A 24,931-nucleotide genomic window follows, 5' to 3' on the forward strand; every position below is an offset into this window, starting at 1 on the left:
GCCCGGTTTTCTGCAGCGGGTAGCGACGAGAGCGTGTTCTCATCGCCTCTCGCTTGCGTCCGGACCACTTCGCCTCGTCGCCGCTCGAGCCCGGTCTGAGCCAGCTAGAGACCTCCAATCGGGTCTCCAAGCTCGCCCACGCTTTTCGGCAGCCTAGAACGCGTCGACGTCACGGCTGCGCCCCTCCCCCCGCCTCAGCCGAACGTCGCGCGCCGTGCTTCACTCCCACGACGTCCAGAGCGCAGTAACAGCGCGCACGACGACAAGTGCAACAAGCGCAGCGAGTCGGACGCCCGCGTGCAGCGCCAGGCGCATGACAGACGACGCTCCTGCCGCAGACGGTAGCGGGAAGGCGGCAGTGGACGAGACGTACGCGATGGCGGACGCGCAGGCGACGACAGTTGTCCGGCATGACGGAGCTCAGGACACGTTCATGCGGGACGAACATGCGGCGGCGAGCGTTTCGTCCTTCACCGCCTACCGCGACGATGCTCCTGCCGAGACGGTCGGACCCGCATCGGGCCAGCCCGCGACTCAGCCAGCATCGAGCGCAGGGCTCGAGCTTCCTCCTGCGGCGCAGCCGGAGCGCCCCGTCACGCCCCCTCGGATGTCATCGTACACAACGCACCCATCGTCCGGCTCTTCGCAGGCCACCCTCACTGCCGGCACGCAAAATGCGACGCTGTCGCCGCCCAAGTCGACTTTCCAGCTCACGCAGACTGAAATCGCCGACGAGTCGCCCGACCCGCTCCGCATAATACCCACCCCTTCCGCCGCGTCTTCCGCAGGCCGCTCCCACGCGTCCGGCTTTTGCGCCCGCAGCCAGTCCGTCGAGCCGCACAACGACCTGTTGCAGAGCTCTCCAACACGCTCGGCCGGGTCTCGCCACCGGTCAAAGACGCCCGTTCCCGCGTCCGACAATCAGGTCGAGAACGTCGACCCGGCTTCTTCCGCTCGCCACGGCGTGCGCGCACCTTCTGCGTCCATCCGCGTCCGGGCGAGCGGCATGGGCTCTCTCGCCGAGGCAGACTCGGACGATGAACTTGCGATGAGCGCGAGCAGTCGTTCTGCGCCGGGCCTTGCGCACTCGAAGCAGGCGGGACACCGCTCGTCAGGCGGGCCAGCGCGGTTCGACTGCGTCGAGATCCCTGTCTCGGCTTCGTCCGCGATGATTCGCACCGCCAGCGCAAGCTCGACGCGCAGTCTCTCTGGCGGGACGCGGCCCGCGTCGCCCACTGTGCCAAAGGTGACCGGTCGCGCAACACGCAAGGGTTCCGACATGGAGGTCGACTCGCCAGTGGATTCGGACAAGCGCAGTCGGACGCCGCAGAAGTTCGAACTCGTACTCGAGACTCGCTCAAGGGTGCGCTGTCTCAAACTTACGAGCAGAATGCGAGCTGATCGCTTTACACCTGCAGACCGCATCTCGGGCCTCTCCCAAATCTCCTCGCGGCTCTCCTCGACCAAGCACGTCCAACGTCGCATCCACGTCCACCTCAACCGCCTCGGCCGCTCAGCCCGCTTCCCCGCATCCGCTCTCACAGACGCACGCAGCCGTCCCTCCCTCCTCGCCACTCTCGTCTCTTCCCCCGTCCCAGGCTGAGCGCACCTCGCCAGCTCCCGCTCCTGCTGCTGCCACACCGCCCCGCGCCAGCCCGAAGCGCACTCGCCGCACGCGCAGCAGCGCAGGCGGCTCTGGAACGGCCGAGGCGGGCGAGGAGCAAGACCCTGCGCCTGCCTCGAGCGAGATCGACAACCCCTCGCCCAAGAAGAAGGCGCGCAGGGCGTCCACCCTGCCGACGGTCAAGAAGGCTGCCGCGCCCGTCTCGACCGAGGCGAAGAACCGTGCCACTGCGCGCGGCAAGGGCAAGGCGAAGGAGCAGTCCGCTGAAGTGGCGGACAATGGCGTTGGTGCGGACGAGAAGGTCGGGCGGGCAGAGAAGCAGCCGCCCGCACGGAAGGGTCGCGGTCGCGCGAAGAAGGACGACGAAGTGCCGACGCCTGTCCGAGAGGCGGCGGCGGAGATGAATCGCGGGACGAGGCGACGGAAAAGCCTGCGCGAGTCGCTGCGCGAAACGTCGCCGTCGAGCGAGGTGGAGGAGGAGGACGAGTCGGAAGACGTAGACGAGGGCGACTCGTTCGTGGAGAAGCCCGCTGCACGCAAGCGAGGCAGGCCTTCGCTTGCCAAGGCAAAGCAGCCGGTCCCTTCTCCGTCGTCGTCTCCGACAAAGGTAGGCAAGGCGCGGGCTCGTCAAAACGGCAAGACGGCAAAGGGGAAGAACAGAGCCACAGAGGAAGACGACTTGCCTGGTACGTACAGTACTTTTCTTCACTCATACACGCCGCTTTACTGAGCCGGTACCTATGCAGCTCCCACCTCGACACCGTCGAAGAACTCGCTCCTCCCGCCGCCCAGCTCCTTCGCTAGCCAGATTCTCGGCAACGACAAAGCGACGCCGCAGACGTCGCAGCAGCGGGCGAAGGGCTGGAGCCTGAACGCGCTGCCTCGAGGACGGCCACTCTGGGTGCACATTCGCAAGGATGCCCAGGACGGCTTCTGGTGGCCAGGCGAGGTTCGTTCAATCCGGTTAGCACATTTACGCACTCTGTTGATTTCTCCGTTCCCACAGCTCGCCGGTTTCCACTGGGAGAAGCCGCTTCGGGTCAAGCTCTACCTCGACCAGGAAAACAAGATCCTGGATCACTCGTCAGTTTCGCTCGCCTTGCTTCGAGCTCAACTCTCGAGGCTGACTTGCTCGTCATAGTGCCGAGCTGGTGAGCTTCGAGGCGCCCAGCCATGACGACATTGTCACCTTCCGCAACCCGACCAAGCTCGCGTTCGACCGCCTCACCTTCCGAGACTCGCCCGACGTCCCGGGCCCCGGCGACGAGGTCTTCGGTCGCGTACTCGAGATTGCTCTCGAGAAAGATTCGGCAGGCGACGACGATGACGACGACTTGCTCCTTCCCCCGTCGAGCCTTGGGCACAAGGGCGCGGCCACAAACGGAAAGGGTAGGAGCGAAGCCACCCGCGACTCGAGCGACGAGTCGAGCGCAGCGAGCGAGGCCGAGAAGACGCAGTCGGACGACGAGGAGTGGCTCCGAGGTGGCGGCGAGGATGCTGGGTACGCGTCCTTCTCACCTGATGCATCCAGTCCGGTGAGGCTACGACTCACCTGCGTCCCTTCTGCAGCTTCATCTTTCCCTTCATCTGCCTCGGCCGTCAAAAAGGCGCGTGGTGGGCAGCTCGAGCTGCTCGTTACGAGCCGCCTTCTCCGACGAAATCGGGAGCGCCGCGCAAGAATGCGACAGGCCGCTTCGTACTCGAGTGGACTGACGGGTCGCTCGGGCGCGTCACGCGCAAGAACCTGCTCACATCCAGGGACAAAGGCTTCTTCACGGTCAACGTAGGCCTACGTGCCCGGGTTATGTCTCGATCGTGTCTCATGCTCTGCCTCGACAGATTGGCGAAACCAAGCTCGACATCCGCAAGGGCTACTTCGAGGATCTGCGCGAGTACTGCACAGTCCACCTCCCGCCCAAGTTCCAGCGCATCATCAGCGAGGACTTCCCCATCGCGCAGGAGTACAACGACGACTTCTTTGCCGGCGGCACGCGGCGCGACCAGCTCGCGCAGAAGTCGGCTTTCGGCGAGATGACTGCCGAGATGCTCGAGGAGGTGCAGCAGGCGATCGACGACTGGGCGTCCGGTGCGGCGAACGGTGGCGACCGCCCGACAGGCTCGCAGCGATACGAGCAGCTCGGCGAAACCGAGCGTCGCCAGTATCGCGCCGACGTACTCCTCTCGATCGCCGTCGTGCTCAACTACGCTGCCGACGAGGACCTATACGAGAAAGCCGAGGAGGATCTCAAGGCGCAAGGCCAGATTGAGCCGTCCGACGAGGACATCGAGGTCGAGGCATTCAAGCTCGCTCGCAGCCAGCTCGAGCTTCGGTCCGCCACCAACACGGGTACGCCCTCTCGTCCGTCTCTGCCATCTTACTGGACGGTATCCTCACCCGCTTGTCCCTCGCGTAGTGGTTGCCATGCGCCAGTCGCGCCAGATCGTGCAGGCTTCGCAGGCGCAGCGGAACGCATAGCTTCTCATGTATGCGATCAAATGCAAGTCGAGCAGGTTGCGGTGCGATGTCTATGGACAGTACAAACGTGCGAGAGGACAGAGAATGGCAGCGCTCAGCGCTCCGAGCTCGACTCGTCGCTGTCGTCCTCGCTGAGATTGCCCGGCGTCGAAGGTGACGCTTCGAACAACGCTTCGAAGTCGGCGACAGTTGACCCACCTGTGATTCGAGGGATGAGCCACGCTGCGAGGCGAGATAATTGGGGAAAACGTGCCGATGACGCCGAAGAGTTGCTGGAAGGTCGCACCAACCTCGTTGAGCTGCGAGATGACGTCCTGCAAGCGATGAATACGTAAGCGTTCGGCTGCTCAGACAATTGAGCAAAGGCCCACCTTCATCGAGAGTGCATACGCGTAATACAGCAAGCTCTCGCTACCGCCCCTGACGAGTCGGCGCTTGACGATCTCAAGCTCGCGCAGCTTGAGTATGAGGCGCTCTCTCGCCTCGGCCGCAGGTGGCAGGAAGGCAGGCATCGGTGACTTGAGCATGACGGCTGACGACAGGAGCGAGAAGTAGAGGACGACGTTGCCGACCAATTCGCGGCGCTCGCGATTGACGGGAAGGACGAAGTCGCGTCGAATGACGGCAAGCCACGCATCCCGCTTGGTCATGCGAACGACGGCGGTGAGGGAGTCGAGGATGGCCTGGCACGAGATGACGATGCTCCTGTATGCGACGACGGGGAAGGGGCCCTTGAGGCGAGGCTCGTGCCTGGTCGAAGCTAGTAAGCCATTGACCTGCGCGCATGCGTTGTCAGACTTGCAAAGATCATGGCTTGGGACTGCATGACGCACGCGAATGAGCGTGAGTTGGAGCTCGATCTCCATGGCCACGAAGTCTTCGTGCGACCTTGCCGGCGAGAGAAGCGCAGTATGCTCATTGTCCGTGTCAGCTGGCGTCGAGAGGGGAGAGGCGCCTCCGTGCGAGTAGGTCCGGACGATCCGCTCGTATAGATAGGAAGAGTTCAGGAAGAACCTGTAAGAGGTCAGGGTTAATGGGCTGTCAGAGCATTTGAAGGTTGGAACGCACTCGGACAAACCGCGCCGCAGCTCGCGCCGCGCCTCAAACGGCCAGACATAGCTGTTGATGAGCAAACCCCACAAGACACCGACAATGACGGCCTGTTCCAGTACGGGGTCAGCATACGCGCAGTCTGGGACCGAGAGTCCGACTCACGATAGATCGGTGAAAGGCGATTGAGACGACGCGAGTGTCGGCTTCACGCAAATTGAAGCAGTAGAGGCACGTCAGGTTGAAGGTGAGAAGGACGAAACGCGAGGCCTGCGCGTATTGAGGCTGCTGATCAACCGTCAGTGACTTGTCCACCTGTAGGCGAGTCAACACGCACACGAGTGATCGCCACATAGAAGCACGGCGCCGAAAAGAGTGCTCCGAGGATCGGAAGGACGACAGGGTTTTCCGGGAACGCCTCGTAGCACCCCACAGCGGTTACGGCTCCAGCGGCAGTGCCGACCACGCGGCCGAAGGCGAGAAAGTTGGTCGCGCCGAGAGCGGGGGCCATGATGACCATGTACGAGATCAATGCCCACTCGCCACGCCACTCGAGCCAGAGCGGACGCAGTCGCGGGATGAACGCAGCCGAAGCGAGGACGGCGGCTCCTGCGCCTGTCTTTATGGCAAAGCGGACGTTGGGCTCTCGCAGGCGGTAGCTGAGGCGCCAAAAGGCGAGCTTGATGCGTCCGACGAAGGAGAAGTCGCTCGACTCGACTTGGTGCGATGAAAGTGCGCCGTCGACGATCTTGGGAAAGACGGAGCGGTACTTGCTGCGTGGTGGCTGCAGAGCCCGCGAGAACTGCCGACCGAGCTGCGCCGCCTTCTGATTGAGCGTCGTCTCGGCCGCCACGGCGCTTTTGCGGCCGAACAGAACGGCGAAGAATCGGGCAAAGCCGGCGAAGACGCCCCACCGTCGCCGTCGCTCCAGAATCTCGCGTTCGACGTGCTCTTCGATCGCCCGGAGGTGTAGGAAAATGTTGAGTAGGTTGAGCAGCTCGGCGGCCCACTCCTCGTAATTGAAGCAGCTGCGCTTCGATACTTAGCGTCTTCCCGTCGAACGTAGGAGCCGTAAGACGTACAAGTGATAGATACGAAAGAGATTGTCGTTCGGCGCTTGGCCTTTTGAGTCGGTAGACGGGTCGCCAAACGGGTCCGAGACGAGCGGCTCGTTCCCCACGAGCGTCCTCTCCGGCAGCGAGCGGTACAGGACCTTGACAGCTTTGCTGTGCTCGCGGCGGAAGAGCGTGAGGCTTTCCTCGAGCTCCGTTTGTAGCGAGAGGAGGTCGTCAACCGACAGCGCCGCTTCGGGGTCGTCGCGTCGGAGCGCTTTGCGCGTCGAAGAGCCCGCTCGCGTGCGGACGAAGGACGTCTGAAGGAACTGCAGCGACTGCTTGCTGATGACCTGTGCATGGTCCGGTCAGTGAGCAGCAGAGTCCGAGGTTCATGGAGTCGACAAACCGTGAGCTGCTGGAGGGACGGCGCAACTCGGTCGCGAAAGCGCTCGAGCACGGCGAGCTCGTCGAGCAGATCTGCACGAGACTGGGCACCTGCCCCATCGCCGTTGTTGTCGAGGCGGCCATCATCGCGAGCTTGCAGAAGCTCCCACTGCAGAGCGCAGCCGGCCCGCATGCCTGTCAGGCCCTGCGCGAGGCGGGTCATGCTGGAGACGGCAGCATCGTACGACTTGGTTGTTCCGGCCATGCGCGAGTCGAACACCTCGTACTTGGCCTGTGAGAGCGACGACTTGAGGGTTGTGAAGGCGGCTTGGTGTGCGTCGATCGCCTTTTTCAGCTCGGCGGGTCGCGTGCTGAAATCGGTGTCGAGGAGGAACGTCTTGGTGAGCATCTCGACGAGCGTGCTGAACGATTCGAGTGTCTTGTTGACGTCGCCTTGGAGCTTGCTCGTTGCGCTTTGTGGCCACACGGCGAAGCAGATGACGTTCGAGATGAGCGCGCCGACCAGGGCAATGAAGAGGACCTGCTGGATTGACTGCGTGCGGAAGGCCCCGAGATGGTACGCGCCCTCTTTGGTGATGATGGGCGAGCAGACGAGCGAGACGAGGGAGCACGCAGTTGATAGTGTCGGCTTGTTGAAGACGACCTTGACGTAAGCGAGCAGGGCATATCCGCCGCCGAGCCAAAGAAGGAGGACGAAAGCGTGACCGAGCCTCTGCAGAAAGAGATCAGCGAGTGACTGCAATCGTTTGAAACTGTTAAGGCGCACCAACGCGTCAAGCCGCTCGAAGAGAACGGCAAAGGCCATCGAGCCGCAAGTGAGGAAAACGGCGTAGGCGGCGCCAACGACGACAAACAGATTGGCTTCGATCATTCCGCCTTGAGTGCGAGCGGGCATGAAGTAGACGGCAACGGTCGCCACGACGTGAGCATTGCGCACCGGGCCGTCTACGTCCCAGGGAGCGCCGACGAGATCCGAGAGAATGGGGTGGAAGGTGAATTGTTCGGCGAGGAAGTAGGCGAGGACACATTTGATAACGTTCTTGGCGAGGGCCGGGCGAGGGAAGAGGCGGCGACTCGCGCGAAGGAGCGGATTCGACTGTTTAAGTCGATGTAGCAGAGGGGGGTCTCCGTCGTCAGAGGTGTCGTCGTCAACATTGCCGTCTTCAGCGTCGTGAAGGCTGAGTTCGCTGTTTGACGGCTCCTGCGCCGCGGAAGCGTGGCTTTCTGCACCGAGGGAGGCACCGCCGCCGATGTCGAGCGCCGAGTCGGCCGTTGTGTAGCTCTCGGGCTCCTCTTGCAGAATCGAGTCCGTCAGAGTCCTGCTCCTCTGTCGCCGCCGTTGCTCCTCGGCGCTCGACGGTCCCAGCAGGCTCGACCTGCTCCTTCGTCGACTGAGCCGTCGCGGCGACGACTCGTCTGACGCGCCACTTTGCCGTGCGAGGGCCGCCGTGAGCACGCCCCAGCTCTCTGCGTTTCCCTCGTGCTCGGCCTGCTCGGCCGGGCTTCGATAGCGTCCGTCGCTCCACCGCGAGCTCCCGTCGGGTCGTCCTCGCGAAACGGATCCGCTGCCGTCGTCGCCCTGGCGGACGGTGCCCCAACTGCTTGGAACGAAGCTCCCGGCGAGGCGAGTGTAGAGCGAAGAGCCGCTCGCAATGTCGATGGGCAGGACGGGCGACGAGATCGGGCGATGTGGGGTAGCGCTCCCGCTCGTCGTCGGGGTCCCCTGCGACGAGCGCGGGAACGTAGCGTAGCCCTGTCCAGCCAGATTGATTTTCCGAGCGCTTTACCAGCGAGAACAGCGACGAGCAGTGAGAGCGAGCGCCCTGTGCTTTTCCTCGGACGACGTCGAGGCTCGAGCGCAACATCCGCACGAGAGGGCGACCCGCGTACTGGGCTGTTGCAGCTCAAAGCTGATGCTGCTCACATTGCTGGCTGCACTGCCCGCGGAGTGAGGGTCTGTGCACGCGCACTTTGCTCACGACCGGCGGGTTCCGCTTCTTTCGCTCTTGCTCTCGCCCAGACTGCTCGAAAGCAAGATGGAGGTCGCTCAGAAGGGCTTTACAAGCGCTGACTCGGTTCTGGACGTCCAGTTAGACGCCGACAAGGTCCGCCCGCCTCCCGCTCGTCACCCAACTGATGAGGTCGACTGACGCCTCGCAACTCGCCTTTGCAGTGGCAGAAGTGCGCTGCACGATATCTGCAGACTTCTCCGAGAGCTCGCTCACGCGCTGTGTCTCGTCCGACAGGCTGATGAGTCTGCAGGACTCATTCGTCGCCGATGTCATCCAGAAGCGCTACGCGACGCATCAGCGCTTCATTGGGCTGTGCGAGGCTGCAGAGCAAGCGAAGAGCTACGGCGCTGTCGGACACGAGGAGGTCGAGCTGCTCAAGCTGGTCAAGGACGTTGAGGAACAGCTCGAAGGGCTTCGCCTGGTGCGTAGCAGCTCGGTGTCGGTATGCTCGCCCGGTGCTCACAGGAACTGCGCGACAAGGAGCTCCGAAGCTTGGCCACCGAACGCGAAGGCTCGGAGCGGACCAGCGAGCTGCTCGACTCGCAGCTCAGGTCGCTCCAGGCGTCAGCCGCGAACGAAGACAACGCCGAGTCGCCCAAGGTCGGCGTGCGCAGCGCAGGCATCAAAGGTCCGCGCACAGCTCTCGTCCTGATTAATGGGTGCGCCTGCGGTTGCTCAGCCTTCGCGCTTGCAATGGTCCTGACCTTATCCGCACGCAGCAACGTTGCGCCCTTCGGCAACCAGCTCATACAGAACGGCAAACTCGGCGCAAAGCAGGCTGCCGAACTAATCCGGTGAGCTTACGTATCCGAGCGATCGATTCTCCTGTCGCTGACTCGGCCGCACTCGCCCTCACAGCAACCAAATCTCGCTCGACCTTGGCACGAGCGACGGAAGCGAGCCGACAATTTACACGACCTTCATCTACGACCGCAAGGCGCTCGTAACGACGCTTTCAAGCCAGCAGATCATCAGGTGTGTACCGTTCGGCGTGTCTATTCTCGGACCTCATCAACGGACTTGTGTTGCAGCGCGCCGTCGACGTGGAAGAACTTTGCCGACGCTTTCAGCCGTCCACCTACTCACCATGTCATCGAAATTGACCGTGAGTGACGACGCGTCGCACGCTGCCTGTCCCTCGCTCACTTCCGGTCTTGCAGAGAATGCGCCAGTTGAGGTGCACATGGCGGCCATCGTCGTCAAGCTCGGCTTCATGCGCGGACTCGAGCGCATCTACATTGCCGGCACACACCCTGCCTCCGCGCTGATTCCCGCCGTGTCGAAGGTCGGCGATCAGGGCGTCGAGGCCGACCAGGACTTCAACGAGACGGTCATGGCTAAGGTCGTGCTGTACGCCTGCTCCTCTCTCGCGGATGTGATGTCCTCTGACACATCGAGCCGCAGCGTCAAGCACGCGAGCGAGGACTACTTGGGCGAGATCGGCGGCCCGACCGTCTCGTTTGGCAACCTCTTCCTCTCGGATGCGGCGCGCCCGCTCGGCAGCGGCAGCAGCCAGGCGCAAACGTTCTCGTCAGACCGCCCGATCGCTTCGGCCGCTTCGGCCGCTCCGTCGAGGTCCGTGTTCACGCCATCCCGTTCCGAACAAAACACGCGCTGAATCCTCCTCTTTCGATCTGCGAATCTAGCCGCCGCGGAAGGAGCGAAGCCGACTCGAACGAATGGACGCGTGTGTCGGGTCGCTCGGGCAAGCCATCGGGGGCCAGCTCTCGCTACGCACCGTCCGCCGTCGAGGGGCGGAAGATCAACCCGAATCGCAGCCTCCTTCAGCAGGGTACCTTGCCTCTTCTCGCCTGCTCTTTACACCTCTGCTCACGCTCTCGGGCTCGCAGATCCGCCCATGTAGCTCTTTCACCGCATCCCGACGTTTCCAGGCCCAGAAACTTACGCAGGACCTGTCAGTTGCTTTTACTTCTACCTTGGCCTTAACGGCTGCAGGAACCGTGTGTGCCCGCGCTCGCACGATTGTGCGTGGCTGATCACGCTGTCTGTTGAGCATTCATTGACTTCACGCCTCTTTTGCAGATCACCTGACTGAGAATCAGATCGAGCGGTTCAAGGAGGAGGTGAGCAGGCGTGCTTGCGCGGTGCGTCGTCGCATGCGCTTTCCATAGCGTCTGTCTGCTTACGAGGCTCCTTCAGGGTCTGCTGAAAATGGGCAGGTGCTTCTGGTCGGAGCAGCACCAAGGGAGTCGGTGCGTTTCTCATCGCTGCCTTGCTCCCCAGTGCCGCCTAGATGACCTGCGCCACTCGCTTGCAGCTGCATGTTCTCTCAGTATGTCTTCCCAGCTTCGGCAGGAGCGCTTCAAGCTGACGTGCTCGACTCTACAGTGACCCGGTTGTCCTCGCAAGGTGGAAGTAGTGGCTCCTTGCTCGTCAGTGTAGCTTTCGTACCCTTCGTCTGTTCGTAGCTGTACATTCGCATTTTCTGTTACCTGAACTACAGCACGCAACGCAACGCACACGGTCGCAGTGACCGCGAGCGCTTCCGTCTCTCCTCCGCTCTTCTCGACTTGACCCGCTGCCGCTTCGTGTCCCTCTCCGCGCCTAGGCGAGCACAATGGAGGCCAACGGGGAGAATGATCCAAACATGCGGCACACGCTTATCAGCGAGGTGCGCCCGTCCCGCCGCGTCGCTTCCCCACCTGAGCTGACCCGACGAGCTCCACCTCGCTCGCACACACGCGCAGTGGCAGGGGTGCGGCACATGTCCGAGCTCCAGGGCTATTGTCGAACTCACTGACCCACTTGTCCTCTCGCGCAGGCTGCTGACGGCGCAGGACGACTTTGTCGCCCGGCTCCTCAACGACGAAGTGCAGGAGCTCGGTGAAATCGAGCACCTGCGCGCCCAAATCCCACCGACGCCCCCTCCTAACCCCGACCTCGAAGTGCGCATGCACGCGCACGCGTATCAGCTGCAGGAGCTCCGCCGCGAAGTCGCCGACTGGACCGCCGTGAGCACTCGCGCCCGGCCGGAACAAAGGCCACGCTGACCGAGTCCTTGGCCTCCATAGCTCGTCGAAGAGACGCGTCAGAAAGTCGCCGAGGCCCATCGCATGCGCGACGAGCGCCAGCAGGCCGTCGACCGCCTGCTCGCGTCCGCCCCGCCCCGTCCGTCCCCGCCCAAGTCGAAGGCGGCCCCAGCGCAAGCCGGCCCGCCCTTCATCCTCATTCTCATCGACGCGTGCGTGGTGTCCTGGCCTCTTGCTGCTTCATTTCGAGGAGGAATGGCGCGCAGAGGCAACTTAAGAAGGTCACTCGCTCACATGGAAATGCTTCTTGCGCAGCTCGACCGCGCCTTTCAACGAGGGCGCCATCGGCAACGGCTACCTCGGCGGAGCTGACATCGGCGCCAGGGTTCGGTGCGTAGTATTCATGTCCCCTTTTTCTCAAGCGCGCTGATCTGGTGAGTACGGTTCAGCTGGGAGGTCGAGAAAGACCTGCGCGGTGCGTGCTCCGTGCCCTCGCGCGGACTCACTACTGACTGTCCTGCTCTTCGAGCTCGTAGAGCACAACATCGAGCTTGACGAGGGCGAAGACGAGCCGCTGCAACCCGGAGTGCTCTGCTACGTTTGGCACAACAAGAAGGCGCTCGTCTACAACCTCAAGCAAAGCCGTGTCCTCACGTGCGTGTCTCCTGCTGTCTTCTCCGGCCATGCGACTGACGAGCAAGCGCATTGCTCGCAGACGAGACGACACGTGGGACATGTTCATGGCGGGCTTCTCGAGCATCCCCAACAATCAGATCATGGACTGCGGCGAAGCGTCCATCATCGACAAGATGGCAGCCATGATCCGCACCTACGGCCGCTTCTCGAACCTCAAGCGCATCTACCTCGCCGGGATTCACCTCGAGTCGTTCCTCGAGGCGATCCCGGAACTACGTCTGCAGGACCGCTCGTCGTTCCACACCCACGTCGCGCCGAAGATGGTCTTGTGGGTTCTTGTCTTGCTTCTGGCTTGTATCTACCGTGACTCATTTGCTGAGCGCTCACGACCGGTCTCGCAGGATCGACCACCGCGAGACGGACGACGCGCGTGACGTCCTCCTGACGTCCAGCTGGCGCGTCGCGCGCTTCCTCCGCTTCTTCAGCAGCTGTCACGGGCTCGGAGGAGACCTCGGCTGGGCGCTCAGGGCGGCAACGCCCATTGTCGGGCCGGGCGACCAGTCCGTCTGTCGCTCGCGCTTCGGTCTTTTTGCTGCGAGCTCGCTGATCTTGCTCGTGCAAGCAGGAACCACGAAGAGGGCGACGACGAGAACGGGTACGAACAGGTCATCGAGACGGATGCCATCAAAGGCGCGGGCTCGTGGGTCAAGGTCGGCAAGAAGGGGAGGGCGAGGTGAGGCGGGCAGGGTGGAGGGGGCAGGAGTCGCTTGCTTAGTTGCCGCTTGCACACTCGTCGCGGCGTCGCAATATCCTCAGTCATGAACGGAGCGAAAGCGAGTTTTCCTGCTGTGCGAGCTATGCTACAACGACAAGAAAAGCGAAACTCTTCCGTCCACCCGCTTGCACCGTCAGTCGAGCACCATCGGCTCGTCGTCAACTGGCACGCTTGACGCGAGATTGTCGACAAAGGTCGAGCCGAGCCTGTTGTGCTGTGCGAGCGACTCGAGGAAGAACTGCGGAACGGCTCAACCTTGTCAGCACCGCGGATAGAATTGCGCCTTACGAGGACGCCTCGACGCACCATGTACCAGTCCCTCGACTCTCCCGCCTGCGCTCGGAGAAACTCCTCGTACCCCTTCTGCTGCACCTCGTCCTCTGGGAACGCCGGCCTCTCTTCGTTCCGCCGCATCGCGTTCCGCGCCTCGTCTCGAGACAGAAAGCCGAACGATACCTGCACTGGCAGCGCCCGCTCGGACGACGAAGCGGCGTGTCGCTCGCGTCCCAGATGCGCTGCAGCGCGGCGATGCGTCGCTCGGAGAGGCCAACGATAGGCGAGCGGAGACGCGAGAGATCGGTGTTGAGCATGGCCTGCTGAATTGGCGGAAGCGGCGGGCTCGGCAGGAGAACCGGATCGACCAGCGACTCGGAAGAATCGTCTGCGGGACGGGTCGAGACATTGGTCGCGACGTTGCGCTGCGAAGGGCCAGGCGTGGCAGGTTCTGGAGTGACGTCGTGCGAGACGATGAGCGACTGAGCGCCGCCTTCGAGACGAAGGAGCGCCTCGTCGGACGCCTGGGCGTTATTCTGCGAGAAGCGAGTCTCGACCCGACAATGCCGTCCATCCCTGGCGGCGCATCGGAAGGCAGCGATAGAAGGATCGGGCAATCAGCACAGGCCTCCACTCGAGGCGAAGAGGCGAGGCACACCTTGCTTGACGTTCGTCTTGTCGGCCTTCCACAGCACCGCGACTGCTCGCCCGTCGAACGTCGCGCCGTCAATGATCTCGAAAGCGCGCACAGCGTCTGAGTGACGATGAAAATCCACGATAGCAATCTTCTCGTGCTTGCCCTTGGGCTGGAGCACATCGACTTTGCGCGCGAGACGCTCACCGACAGCGCAGTCGACGAAGTCGATCACGCGGCGCTGCTCAGCCCAGTCTGGAAGATGCTTGACGATGATAAGACGATTGGTCGCGTGGGAGGCGTTGGCAGCGTTCCTCCTCGTACCGAGGTAAGCATCTTGCCGCCGCTGCGTGCCGCCGAAGTCGGGACGGTCGCTGTTCGTACGGTCGTCATAGAACGGGTGCGCAGACAGGTGCGTGTCGAAGCATCTGCAATGATCAAGAGTGTCGAGCGCACGCTCGCGATCGGCTGAAGTGCCGAAGGCTGCGAAGGCGAAACGACGCGCAAGTCCGGACAGAGGCCCGACCAAGCAGTCTTGCATGATGACGCCGTCCTTGCTGAGCGTGTCGAAGAGCCATCGCTCGCCGAAAGCGGGCGGGATGTCGGTGACGGTGATCCAGAATTCGGGACCGTCTTTTGACTGGACAGGCGAGGGAGAGCGGCTTTGGTGGAAGCTAGCCCCGAGGGACTGATCGACATGAGCGGCTTTGTCGGTGTCGTTGAAGCGAGGCTGCAGCTGCGTGCAAAGCACTGTCCAGCCGACCGGCGACTGAGGCGTGGTCTGATTCGAGGCGAGTGCAGAAGTCGGGATGGACAGCATCGCAGCGTCGGGCGGATCCGCAGTCGTCGAAGCGCCCGAAGAGCAGTTCGTTCGTACTCTGACCCAGTGCGCGAGTTCCTGAAGGTCCGTCTCTTTGCTGAGTCGCCAAGCCTCGCCCGCTGCGGTTGAAGGTGTCAATGAGCGTACGAAGGACGCAGCGTCAAAGTGCAAGGCACCCTTCTCCTGCCCGCCTGACTGCCATTGCTCGATTATCTCCTGAAGCGAATCATGCTCGTCGGAAGAGTGGGACTGCGCGAACGGATCCGACGATGCGCCGGCGTGGAGAAGGCATTCGAGGATGAGGCGACGGAAGGTGGGATTGCTCGAGTGACTGCCGAGCGCTGCTTCGAGGGGTGACTTTGCGGTGCTTGAAGCTGTTGGTACGCACACCTACGAGTCAGTCTGAGCTCTGTTCGAGGCAGAGACGAGTCCCGAGAGATCCGAGCGGGGCCCACAACGCAGCGAGTCTGCAACAGCTCGAGCAGCGGGGAGAAAGCATCGGGAGAGACGTACAGCGCGCATTGACCTCCCCCTTCTCAAGGAACTTCAGGAAGAGGACGACGCCGAGGAGGTCGTCGCTCTCGACTGCCTCGACGAGACGGTCGACGCCCTCCTGCGGCGTCAGCGTCGTCGGGTCGGGCAGGGTCTCGACAGGAGCGTCGTGCGAGCCCGTCTCCATCGCCATGGCTGGCGCCCGCCGTGAAGCGAGCGAGAGACGGCGACGCCGACGAGAGAGGACAAGCGAAAGAGGCGGACGGCGAGGGTGGTCTCGACCCGTCAACTCTCGAGGGACTCTTCGCAAAGCTCGACAGGACAGTGAACGACGTCCGTAGTTGCATGTTTGCGGTTGCGATGCGAGTGGCGGTGTTGTACAGGCTGCAAGCGTTGTATCCTTCCTGCTCCTCCGGGGCCTCACTCCTCTTGCTTGACCGACGATTCATCCACCTCCATCTTGTTCCTTTCGTCGGCTCCGGCTGCAGCCGAGCTGACGAGTTCACGGGCTTTTGCTGTAAAGGCGGCGCTCAAACGATTGAAGTCGGCGAGCTGGGCGAAAAAGACCTACGGTGCATCGCGCAAGTCAGCAACCCGCTTGGCGACCAGAGCGACAGCAAATGTCTCGCGCACCGTGTACCAATCCCTCGACTCGCCCGCCTGAGCGCGCAAGAAAGCCTCGTACCGCGCTTGCATCGCCGCATCGTCGGGGAAAGCTGGCGCCTCTGCGTTGTGCTCGAGCGCAGCGCGAGCGTCATCTGGCGAGACGTACCCGAACCGGACTTGAGTAGTGACGGAACGCGCGAATGCTTCACCGCTGGTACGTCCGGCCGGAGGCTGGTCGAGAGGAGTCCAGACAAGCTCAATCGCCTTGATATCTTTGTCCGTCATTCCGAGCGAGCGCAAACGTTCAAGATCGTCCTCGTGCTGTGCAGCTGTCACCATAGTCGGGTCGATGGATTCGCGAAGTGCAGGCTCGTCGAGTGCGACCGGAGCGATGGGCGCCTCATCGGCAGAAAGCATCACCTGGTCGCCGGTTCGGTCACTGCTCCTTGAGCGTTCGTGCGACTGACCCTGAATCTGCGAGAGACCGTGACCCGATGCCGACGAAGTCGGTGCGGTAGATCTCGCGGCTGCCTTGAAAGGCGCTTTGTCCGCTGGATCGTCGCGCTCGATTGTGAGCTGGTGAGCCATCGCCGCCGCGTGGGCCGCCGGCGGTACATCAGTCTGGCCAGTGGCGGCACGATGGTCATTGTAACGGTTCTTGGCGAGTGGTGCAAAGTTGATGTCGGCGCTCGCAGATGATTGCGAAATCACTCTGCCTATCCGGTTGCCCACCCTTGTTAGCCCTGCGCACCCAGTCAAGTTTTTAGTGTCAGAAGCTGTCGTGCTTAAGTGACAAAAGCAGGCACCTTCTCGCTTGTCAAGCTCCTGCCACGAGACGCGCACAGCGTTGCCGCAGAAGCACTCGCCGTCGAGGTCGACGATGGCTTTGCGACACGCGGCTTCGTCACGCATGTCGATAAAGGCGAGTGTGTTCATTCCGAGCTGACGCATCGAAACTGTGCCGATCTGTTCGGCGCGAAGCGAACGCCGCAAGAATTTCCTGACGTCTGCGGTTGTCGCCGAGCGCGCGACGTGCATGAGGAAAAGCCCGAGCTGGCGCTTGTCAAGCTGGAGCTGAGCTTGCTTGTCGGGCCCGACGTATCGCCTTTTCCAGTCCGAGTTGGCGATCTCGGGCCACGATTGCCCCGTGCGGGTGTCGACGAACGGCTTCGACGACAAGTTGCGATTCCCGACGGGCGCCCACTCCAGTGTCTCGCACGCTACCGGTATCGACGCGCGGTCGTGAACGGCGACGTAAGCGAAACGAGCGGGCTTGCTGTGGCTTGTCGACAAGAAGACGTCGTCGACCACGATTCCGGCGGTCGTCAGCTGGTCGTAAATGTACCGCTCAGCGATCGTGGTAGGCATGTTGCCAACGTAGACCCAGTTCTCGGGCCGCGTCGGCGTCGGCTCCCGCGGGAGAGACCCCGGCGCTGTCGATGCTTCGGGCGAGAAGCCACGCTGGGGCCTTGACATTCTGTCCAGCGCGTCCTCGGAAGACGGGACGCGGGACTTGCGGCCCGGACGGGAAGAGATGCTGCATTCGCCAGGCGAATGCTCACGCCTACGCGACTCGATCGAGCGTGAGCGCCGCCTGCGCCGAGATGAGTCTCGCTCGTCGCGGCTGTCGCGACGTGAGCTGCGAGAGGGCGCCGGTGAGCACGACCGACGACCATTCGAGCGAGTCTTGACGATGCGCGCGGGCGAGCGGCGACGAGGCGATGGGGAGCGGCGGCGTGGCGAAGGCGAACGCCGACGAGTGCTGCGGTCGCGACTGTCCCGCAAGCGTTCCCGGCCGTTCGAGCGAGAGTCTCTACGATCCCGACTACGCGAGCGCCTGTCGGACTCGTGATACCCCGAGTCGCGCCTTCCTCTAGGTGGCTCAGCGGGCGCTGTCGACGTCGATGCTTCGCCAGACGGCGGACCCGTGGACGCGGCGGGCGGAGGATCGTGAGGACCGTCTGGGCCGAGCCCATTGTCGGTGATGTACGTTTCTGCCTCCTCGAGCGACAGGACGAAGCACAGCTGGTACGCGATCGGGGCTGTGTAGGCGAGGGCGAACAGGGTTAGCGGGACTACGAGGAGGAAAGGAGGGCGTTGGAGGAGGCCACCGACCTTGCTCCCGTCCGCCGCTACGCCATCCTCTCAAGACCGACAGCAGGGCGGCGTGTGCGCTCGCAGCGGGCTTGCGGACGATGTCGTCGGGGCTTGCGCCGCGGTGAAGGAGGCATTCGACGATGAGGCGGCGAACTGCGAAGCGGCGGGTCGGATAGCAGACGGCCGTCTCGAGTGGCGTGATGGGGAACGCAGACGCTGCTCGGCGGGCTAGCACGTCAGTTGGGCGCTCCGCCAGATGTTCGAGTCTTCGAGGAGATGAAGTCGAGGACGTCGTCTCACTCGACCCGGCCACTTGTTCAGAGCCAGCGAGTCTGGACGCACCCTTGCCGTTGACCTCGTCGTCGACGCAGTAGCACAGGACGAGGAGCACGCCGAGGAGGTCGTCGCGCTCGACGCACTTGACGAGCTCGTCGGTCCGCTCGTGCGCGAGCATGATGCTCGGGTCGGCGAGGCTCGGCGCAGCGGCCATCCTGCACTCGGCCTGTCCCTCGCCCAGCAAGAAGCGCGGGAGGTGAGCGGTCCTCGGCCAAGCCGCGTCGCCGTTGTCCGAATCTCGCTTCCGCTTCGCCCATTCACTCGTCCCCCAGGACCAGCTCAAAGTCTGCGTGGGTGGTCCTGGAACGACTCAACCCGACCTAGCAAGAAGCTCGTTCGAGCGAGCGGCATCACAGCCTCCACCCTGCTTCCGCATCGGCCCTTCCCTCTCAGCCTTCAACAGTAATACGCGCTCGCTCCCACGAGCTGCTCACTCTTTCTCTGTCCAGCTGAGCCTGAGATTACAAGTGGAGCTCAATCGCTCTGCAACTCGCTGTTAACGCCGACGGTCCCGGTCCCCTCAAATAACTTACTTCGCTCTCATTCTCTCTCGGGCTCCGCGCTGAGAAGCTCGACATTCACTCTCGACTGTGTTGCATGGCGATCGTGCGCTTGGCCACCTGGAGCTGCATCAGGATTCCGGACTCAGCGCGCCGTCCACTTTCTTCACCGCTGAGCGCTCATGTCTGTCGCTGAAAACGCTGGACGAACGGCGTCAGAGGGAATTGGCCGAGGCGGTGTCTTGCGGCGCCTGTCTTCCGGAATGGGCTGACGCTTATCAAATTTGCGCAGGCATGCCAGCGAGGGTACGAAAGCCTCGAGGACGCACAGGTTGCTTCCTGAAGCGACTCGTCTGCCGTTGCACGATGCGATGGGCGCCAGCGGCCTGCAGCACAATCTCTCACTGGTCACATGCGTCGTACGAATCATGCTGTTTGAGCGAAAGGCTCGGGTCTCCGGCCCAATCGTTGACGACCGGGGCGCGCCTCGCTTTACAGAAGGATGGCAAGTGCAAGTCCTCGTAGCATGCGTCTGTCCCTTCTTTGCGCCGCACCGGCTGTCGAGCAGTGATGCTTGCAGCGCGGTAGCAGCAGGTGAGCCCGGCAAGTTCGGGAGACAGGCACCTTACGCGGAACGGTCGCTGTGAGTCTCTCTCCACCCCTGCCCTCCGCTTTCCAAGTCCGTCAACGCACGCACCCGCATTGCGCATTGCTTCTCCACCCTCTGCTGTCTTCTCCGACTCGCTGCGTGCTTGTCTGCGGTCGGACCCCTTTCCCCCACATCGCCTCGTCGGTCAGCGTCGCCGCGCGTTCTGGCTTCTTCCATCCCCTCCAGCCGCGCCCAGCTCCGAGCACGCCGCTAGAGAGTCTCCCTACCATGGCTCAGACCCTCGAGGAGCGCGCAGCTGCCGTGCGTGACCCCCCTTTGTCACCGGTTCCGACTTCCGCGCTCACAAGCTCGCGTCCGTGTGGAACTACGCCTCGCAGTGGCAAGGGTGCGTCTGTGACTCGTGTTCGGTCCGCCTGCTTGACCTCAAATAGCCTGCATCGCCCGCAGCCTGTGCCATGCGCAGGACGACTTCGTCGCGGCCCTTCTTCTTCAGTGCGCAGGTCTCGAGGAGGAGCTTGCCCGCCCGCCAGCGAGCCTCGAGCCCGGAACGAGCATCAGCAGCGATCGCGAGTCGACCAAGGCAGCTGAGGCGGAGCAGGATGCCATCCGCTTCGAGCAGGAGCGCAAGCTCGCCGAGCTGAACGACGAGTCGTCGGCGTACGAAGCTGTGCGTCGGCCCTCCACGGACGCTGATTTTCGCGAGTGCTTATCACGCTCTGACTCGCAGATCATCTCCGAGCTCCGGGCTGAAGCGCAGAGTCGTTTCGCTCAGGTCAGCCAGCTTTCGGAGGCCGTGTCTGCACTCACTGTCACCTCTGCGAAGCCGCCGGCGCCAGCTCTGCCAGACACGACTCCCCTGGCGTTCACTCTGTGCTTGATCAACGGGTATGGGCTGCTCCTGGCCAGCTTGCCTGGATCGAATACTGACAAGCTCGTTTCTTCAGCAATGCTGCACCATTCGCCGACGGTCCGGTTTCGCAAGGGTATAGTGGCGGACTCGATGTGGCAACGCGCCTGCAGTACGCTTCTCCTTCCAATCGACCGGTTCCTCGGAGTAGCTGACACTGACCTCGTTTCCCAGGTGGGAAATCGAGAAAGACATCAAAAGTACGTACCACAATCTCCGCATCCATCCTGCGCTTACTTCCGCAACCCCACAGACGCCATGCCCAATGTCGATCGCCACAGTCAAGAGCATCCTCTGCACGGCGGGCTGCTCGTCTTCTTCTTCCACGACGAGGACAAGTCGGTCGCTCGCCTTGTGCAGCGGCGTGCTGTTGCGTGCGCCCCTTCTGGTCAAATTCATCACACAGCTCGTTGCTGACGCAGCGCGGCATACAGCGGGGTCAGCACATGGCGAGACTTTCTCGGCGGCTTTTCGAGCTCGGCGAACAATCAGGTCTTCGCTTCTTGTACGCTATTTCGCTCTATTGTGCTGATCTATCAGGCTCATCGCTCGAGCAGCAGCAGAAAATGATGTTGAGGACGCCATATCCGCCTTGCTCACCGCGTTCAGCAAAAAATGCTTCGCTCAAGCTCGTTTACCTCATCGGTGTTCGCCTCGACCAGCTGTACTCAGTGTGCCCGCCCCTCTCACATGACGCGTGTTCTACCAAGCTCTCGCGCAAGGTTGTCCTGTCCGTATACCCGGCCGTCGTCCGTCTTCTGCGCTCGACACTGAGCTCTCCTTGTCAGTGTCAACGCATCGGAGCGGGACGATGACGACGAACTGCTCCAAACGAGTGGATGGCGCGTCACCAAGTTCAACCGCTTCTTCAGCACGAGCGACCTGAGCTTCGCGGAGCCGGACAAACCTCGCTCGCCGTCAACTTCCTTGTCGGCGGCTGTGTCGACGGCGTCGTCACCAATTGCGTTGGCGAAGAAGTACATTCCCGGCGACCGACCCGTTGCCGCATCGGACGGCGAGGACCTCACTGCGCTCTACGCCAGTCTCACGACCAAGACGTCGAAGCACAAGTTCGATCCTGCCAAACGCCTGCTGCAGCAAGGTGCGTGCCTGCGAAAGAGCGCCGTCCTCGCGGCATTACCGAAGTCTCTCTCATTCTGTGTTTGCAGACCCGCAGATGTCAGTTCTTCACTATGTCGTCGTCGTCGGCCACGACACTCACACCTTCGTGGTACAGCTGCGTTTGGCACTACTTTTCGAGCACAGGCTGCACGATGGGTCGTGGCTGCGACCGCAGTCACAGGTGTGCGTGTATCGTTTGAATTCATCAGCTCTTCAGGGCAGGGAGACTGACAGCGACTCCTGCAGACAACTTGACCCAGAAGGGGCGGGACGTGCTTGGGGCGGAAGTGGCGACGATTCGGTGCAAGGTACGCGCACTGACACAACTGAAGGATCCGTCACATGTTCGGCTCACGGCAGATCGTCCACAGGAGCTGCTCCATACGGGACATTGCTCGTGGCAGCGGGAGAAGGGCTCGCGGTGCGTTCTACACCTTTCTCGACTGGTTGTCAACCGACCAGAGTGCTGATGGGCCACGCTAGCGTGCACAGCTGCCTCTTCAGCCAGTGAGCTTGTTCTCGCAAGCCTCTGATCGCACTTCCCGGCTGACCGCGACGCAATCACCTCTCTAGCGACTTTCCCGGCGCGCCGAAGAGGCGATGATGCCTGCATGCACATCTGTAGGTACGCACTCGTGCTTCAGCTTCCTGCAAGACGCCCAAAGCTTCAGCATATTGTGCCGCAGCGACTTGAGAAGGTTGCGCGAAGGTTGCATTCCCCGACTCGCCTGGCTCATTGTAGGTACTTTCACGGTGTGCTCGTTCAACGCCCGACTCCGTCTGTGCGAGCAATGACCGTGGCGTCCTTGGCAACGCAATCGGTAGACTAGGTAGGTACCCAAAGACGCCATCCTGCTGGTTGGCGCTCGCAGCTGCCTCGCAGTCCGGCACTCCTGCAGTGCATCTCGAATCTCGATCGCTCCGCCAGATGCTCGTGGGAGGATGCCGACGCGAAGATTCGAAAGCGCGGTTCATCGCCGAACCCGGGGATCGCCCGCATTCGCCTCCGCGCCGCCCCGCGTCTCAACGCTCGGCCTCTCTGTTCTCTCCCTCGTCCGCCCGCGAGCGAGGCTGGGTGCGCGCAGCAGAGCGCTCGACCACGCAGCTGCTGGACCCGAATGAGTCCGTCGTCACAGATGTGCTCGACGACGATTGTCACACGGTTGCTGCGAAGACGCCCCGACTTGCGCTTGCGCGCAAGAGGGGTGCACCCCGGATGACCGTTGCACGAGAAGTTGTTCTCGCGCGCGAGCTAAATGCGTTATGCCGCTCTACAGCTGCGACGACGCTTCCCTGCTCCCCTCTTCTCTCGCCCTGTGCTTGTCGGTGCGCTCACGGCGGACATGCTCAAGGACATCTTCGCTTCGGTCCGCCCTGACGTCCTTCAGCGCGACGGGCGTTCGCCGTCGTCGCAGCCGCTGCTTCCGTCGCTGGTCGACTCGCTGCCGACGCACAAGACGGGCCCCAGCCGATGGACGAGAGTGCTCCTTGCGGTCCTTGGAGGGTACTGGCTGCTCTGGACAGCAGCGCGCACAGGAGTGCACCAAGGCGTAGCTCGCACATTCAACATGGCCTTGCGATACGACTCGTGCGGTACAGCCGGCCTCGCATCCCGATCGCCTAACGACGCACACCGCATCGTCTTCCGCGTTCAGCCCGCCTCAACCACCAGCACTTCCACTTCCCTTCCCGACAACACCGTCCTCCCCCAGTCTCTTCACCCGACCCTCTCTGCCGAGCATCCTCTGCTGTTCGATGGCAAGGCTCGACCGCTCCGAGTCGACTCGGCAAATGCATCGACATGCGTCGATCCGATCTCACACACTCTCCCCGTTCTCCCGCGCGGCGTCAGCAACGTCGCCAAAGCGCCCGAGCTCTTCTTCTCCGTCTGCACGACGCCGCAGCGAGCAGAGACGTACGCGCGCATCTGGCAGCACTTCATGGCGCCGAAGGGCGGCGACGCGTTCAGGCGCGATGAGGAGAAGCCACCAAGCGTGGCTGGCTGCCTCGTCACCGACGCGCAGGGGCAGGGCGACACGGCGGGTCACGCCCGTGCGAACGCCGAGTTCAGCAAGCAGGGGCTGTCGTGCAGGATGCAGGACAGCTCGCGCGTCGGTCGCCGGTACGAGGAGCGCGTTCTTGGCCTCATTCGTGACGCTTGGGCCGAGAGCGAGCGGCGCAAGTGGCAGGAGGGCGCAACGCCCGTCGAGTGGTTTGTGTTCCACGACGACGACACGTGGTTCACGGACCCCGACCTCTTGAAGGACCTCCTCGCCGAGTACGACTCGCGCGACGATCACTTCCTCGGCGCCTTCTCCGAGTCGATTGGCAACTACGACATGTTCGGCCGCATCAGCTATGGAGGCGCCGGCATGATCCTCTCGCGAGCCCTTGTCCGCAAGTACGCCTTCGTCCCCAGACCCCACGTGACCCGTATATGTTGACGCGCCGTGTGCCTGAAACAGGATGCAGCCCCTCGTCGACCAGTGCGCTGAGCGTTTCGGACACATCTTCGGCGGAGACGGGCTTGTGGTGCGTCGACTCGCTTCCACACGATGGGCTCTTCCGAGCTGACCTTGGCCTTAACCCGCAGTCAAACTGTGCGGCGTTGGCTCGAAATGGTCCGCTCGAGCAGGTCGTCGAGGAAATCCCCGCGATGCGCCAGATGGATATGCAGGGAGATGCCTCGGGCTACCTCACGGCCGGTACTGCACCGTTCCTGACTCTGCAGTGCGTCTCCCCTTTTCCCGGTATGCGGAGATAATCGCTGACATCGGTCACTCGTGAAGCCACTGGACCGGCTGGCTCGAGCTCATTCCCGGCATCGATGGTGTGGCAGCAATCGACCTCTTCCGGTCCACGGTGAATGCAGTTGGCGGCCGCAACTTCCTCCGTCGCTGGGTCTTCGACGAAGGCCGTGTCACCTGGACCGTCGGTCACAGCATCATTGTGCACCGCCATGCGCTCACGCCGGATGCCCTTGGCCGGGCTGAGTGGACCTGGCAAGGTCACCCTTCCCGCCAGCCATCCCGTCCGAGCCTCCAAGAAGGCGAGGAGAAGCTCACCTACCTCCTCAGTACGCTCGCTCGCTCTTCCTGTACTTGCTCACGTAGCTGACACCCGCCCGTGCAGCCGACGTCGAGCGCCTCTCAGCCAACGTCGCACGGCTCAGGCACACATGCTCGCACCCGTCTGTACAAGATGGGCTGCGCGAGATCGACGTTCTGTGGGACATGCGTGATCCTCAGGCCTGGTGGCGAGCACGCCTGCCGAGCGGCTGGAAGGACGTCTTCCCATCGTCGCCTCGCGCAGGGCTACAAGCTCTCACGGGAGGCTCGCTCTGGCGGACGGACGCCGAGCTTGATGAGGACGATGAAGCCGAGGACCAAATAGAGATGCAGCCCGTCCCTGCGAGGAAACGGCGCATCGAGTACACCGCCTGAAAAGGCGACATAGACCCTGCATTGTGCATAGTCCCCCCTCTCTTCTTGCCCATAGAGCCTCGTTGTAT

The 24,931-nt window shown here is 62.7% G+C and overlaps 8 protein-coding genes across 8 annotated transcripts; 4 read left to right on the plus strand and 4 right to left on the minus strand.

The window, feature by feature from the left end:
- Positions 1-313: 313 nt before the first annotated feature.
- Positions 314-4,100, plus strand: JCM10292_007605 (uncharacterized protein; the record flags this gene model as incomplete). The annotated part of the gene is made up of 8 exons (XM_076646694.1): positions 314-1,363; positions 1,419-2,310; positions 2,371-2,573; positions 2,631-2,707; positions 2,766-3,125; positions 3,194-3,407; positions 3,464-3,971; positions 4,039-4,100. The coding sequence occupies 8 exons, from the start codon at positions 314-316 to the stop codon at positions 4,098-4,100; spliced, it is 3,366 nt and encodes a 1,121-aa protein (XP_076507936.1).
- A 94-nt stretch (positions 4,101-4,194) lies between these two features.
- On the minus strand, positions 4,195-8,475 carry JCM10292_007606 (uncharacterized protein; the record flags this gene model as incomplete). The annotated part of the gene is made up of 11 exons (XM_076646695.1): positions 4,195-4,231; positions 4,299-4,414; positions 4,472-4,876; positions 4,934-5,114; positions 5,169-5,260; positions 5,316-5,435; positions 5,488-6,178; positions 6,233-6,555; positions 6,612-7,322; positions 7,377-8,363; positions 8,452-8,475. The coding sequence occupies 11 exons, from the start codon at positions 8,473-8,475 to the stop codon at positions 4,195-4,197; spliced, it is 3,687 nt and encodes a 1,228-aa protein (XP_076507937.1).
- A 171-nt stretch (positions 8,476-8,646) lies between these two features.
- JCM10292_007607 (uncharacterized protein) lies at positions 8,647-12,985 on the plus strand (the record flags this gene model as incomplete). The annotated part of the gene is made up of 20 exons (XM_076646696.1): positions 8,647-8,715; positions 8,784-8,791; positions 8,857-9,043; positions 9,088-9,281; positions 9,342-9,416; positions 9,481-9,597; positions 9,654-9,727; positions 9,783-9,972; positions 10,027-10,197; positions 10,543-10,607; positions 10,666-10,727; positions 11,331-11,338; positions 11,405-11,594; positions 11,655-11,824; positions 11,928-12,002; positions 12,062-12,087; positions 12,149-12,266; positions 12,328-12,576; positions 12,650-12,808; positions 12,874-12,985. 20 exons carry the CDS (start codon positions 8,647-8,649, stop codon positions 12,983-12,985), a joined length of 2,319 nt encoding a protein of 772 aa, XP_076507938.1.
- A 171-nt stretch (positions 12,986-13,156) lies between these two features.
- JCM10292_007608 (uncharacterized protein) lies at positions 13,157-15,435 on the minus strand (the record flags this gene model as incomplete). The annotated part of the gene is made up of 6 exons (XM_076646697.1): positions 13,157-13,261; positions 13,330-13,403; positions 13,505-13,832; positions 13,953-14,358; positions 14,446-14,869; positions 15,264-15,435. The coding sequence occupies 6 exons, from the start codon at positions 15,433-15,435 to the stop codon at positions 13,157-13,159; spliced, it is 1,509 nt and encodes a 502-aa protein (XP_076507939.1).
- A 227-nt stretch (positions 15,436-15,662) lies between these two features.
- Positions 15,663-17,324, minus strand: JCM10292_007609 (RNA-binding protein; the record flags this gene model as incomplete). Its single annotated transcript, XM_076646698.1, has 3 exons — positions 15,663-15,809; positions 15,876-16,591; positions 16,655-17,324. The coding sequence occupies 3 exons, from the start codon at positions 17,322-17,324 to the stop codon at positions 15,663-15,665; spliced, it is 1,533 nt and encodes a 510-aa protein (XP_076507940.1).
- Positions 17,325-17,412: 88 nt separating this feature from the next.
- Positions 17,413-18,435, minus strand: JCM10292_007610 (uncharacterized protein; the record flags this gene model as incomplete). The annotated part of the gene is made up of 4 exons (XM_076646699.1): positions 17,413-17,534; positions 17,606-17,890; positions 17,964-18,161; positions 18,288-18,435. The coding sequence occupies 4 exons, from the start codon at positions 18,433-18,435 to the stop codon at positions 17,413-17,415; spliced, it is 753 nt and encodes a 250-aa protein (XP_076507941.1).
- Positions 18,436-19,658: 1,223 nt separating this feature from the next.
- Positions 19,659-21,931, plus strand: JCM10292_007611 (uncharacterized protein; the record flags this gene model as incomplete). Its single annotated transcript, XM_076646700.1, has 15 exons — positions 19,659-19,691; positions 19,769-19,776; positions 19,839-20,058; positions 20,119-20,276; positions 20,336-20,410; positions 20,473-20,498; positions 20,552-20,672; positions 20,733-20,803; positions 20,908-21,028; positions 21,087-21,400; positions 21,468-21,477; positions 21,536-21,603; positions 21,667-21,728; positions 21,792-21,841; positions 21,913-21,931. The coding sequence occupies 15 exons, from the start codon at positions 19,659-19,661 to the stop codon at positions 21,929-21,931; spliced, it is 1,356 nt and encodes a 451-aa protein (XP_076507942.1).
- A 1,057-nt stretch (positions 21,932-22,988) lies between these two features.
- JCM10292_007612 (uncharacterized protein) lies at positions 22,989-24,863 on the plus strand (the record flags this gene model as incomplete). The annotated part of the gene is made up of 5 exons (XM_076646701.1): positions 22,989-23,821; positions 23,886-23,952; positions 24,014-24,150; positions 24,210-24,496; positions 24,553-24,863. 5 exons carry the CDS (start codon positions 22,989-22,991, stop codon positions 24,861-24,863), a joined length of 1,635 nt encoding a protein of 544 aa, XP_076507943.1.
- Positions 24,864-24,931: the final 68 nt, after the last annotated feature.

The sequence above is a fragment of the Rhodotorula paludigena genome, assembly GCF_050403205.1.
Source record: "Rhodotorula paludigena JCM10292 DNA, Rt_paludigena_JCM10292v1_ctg5, whole genome shotgun sequence".
Classification (NCBI taxonomy): Eukaryota; Fungi; Basidiomycota; class Microbotryomycetes; order Sporidiobolales; family Sporidiobolaceae; genus Rhodotorula; species Rhodotorula paludigena.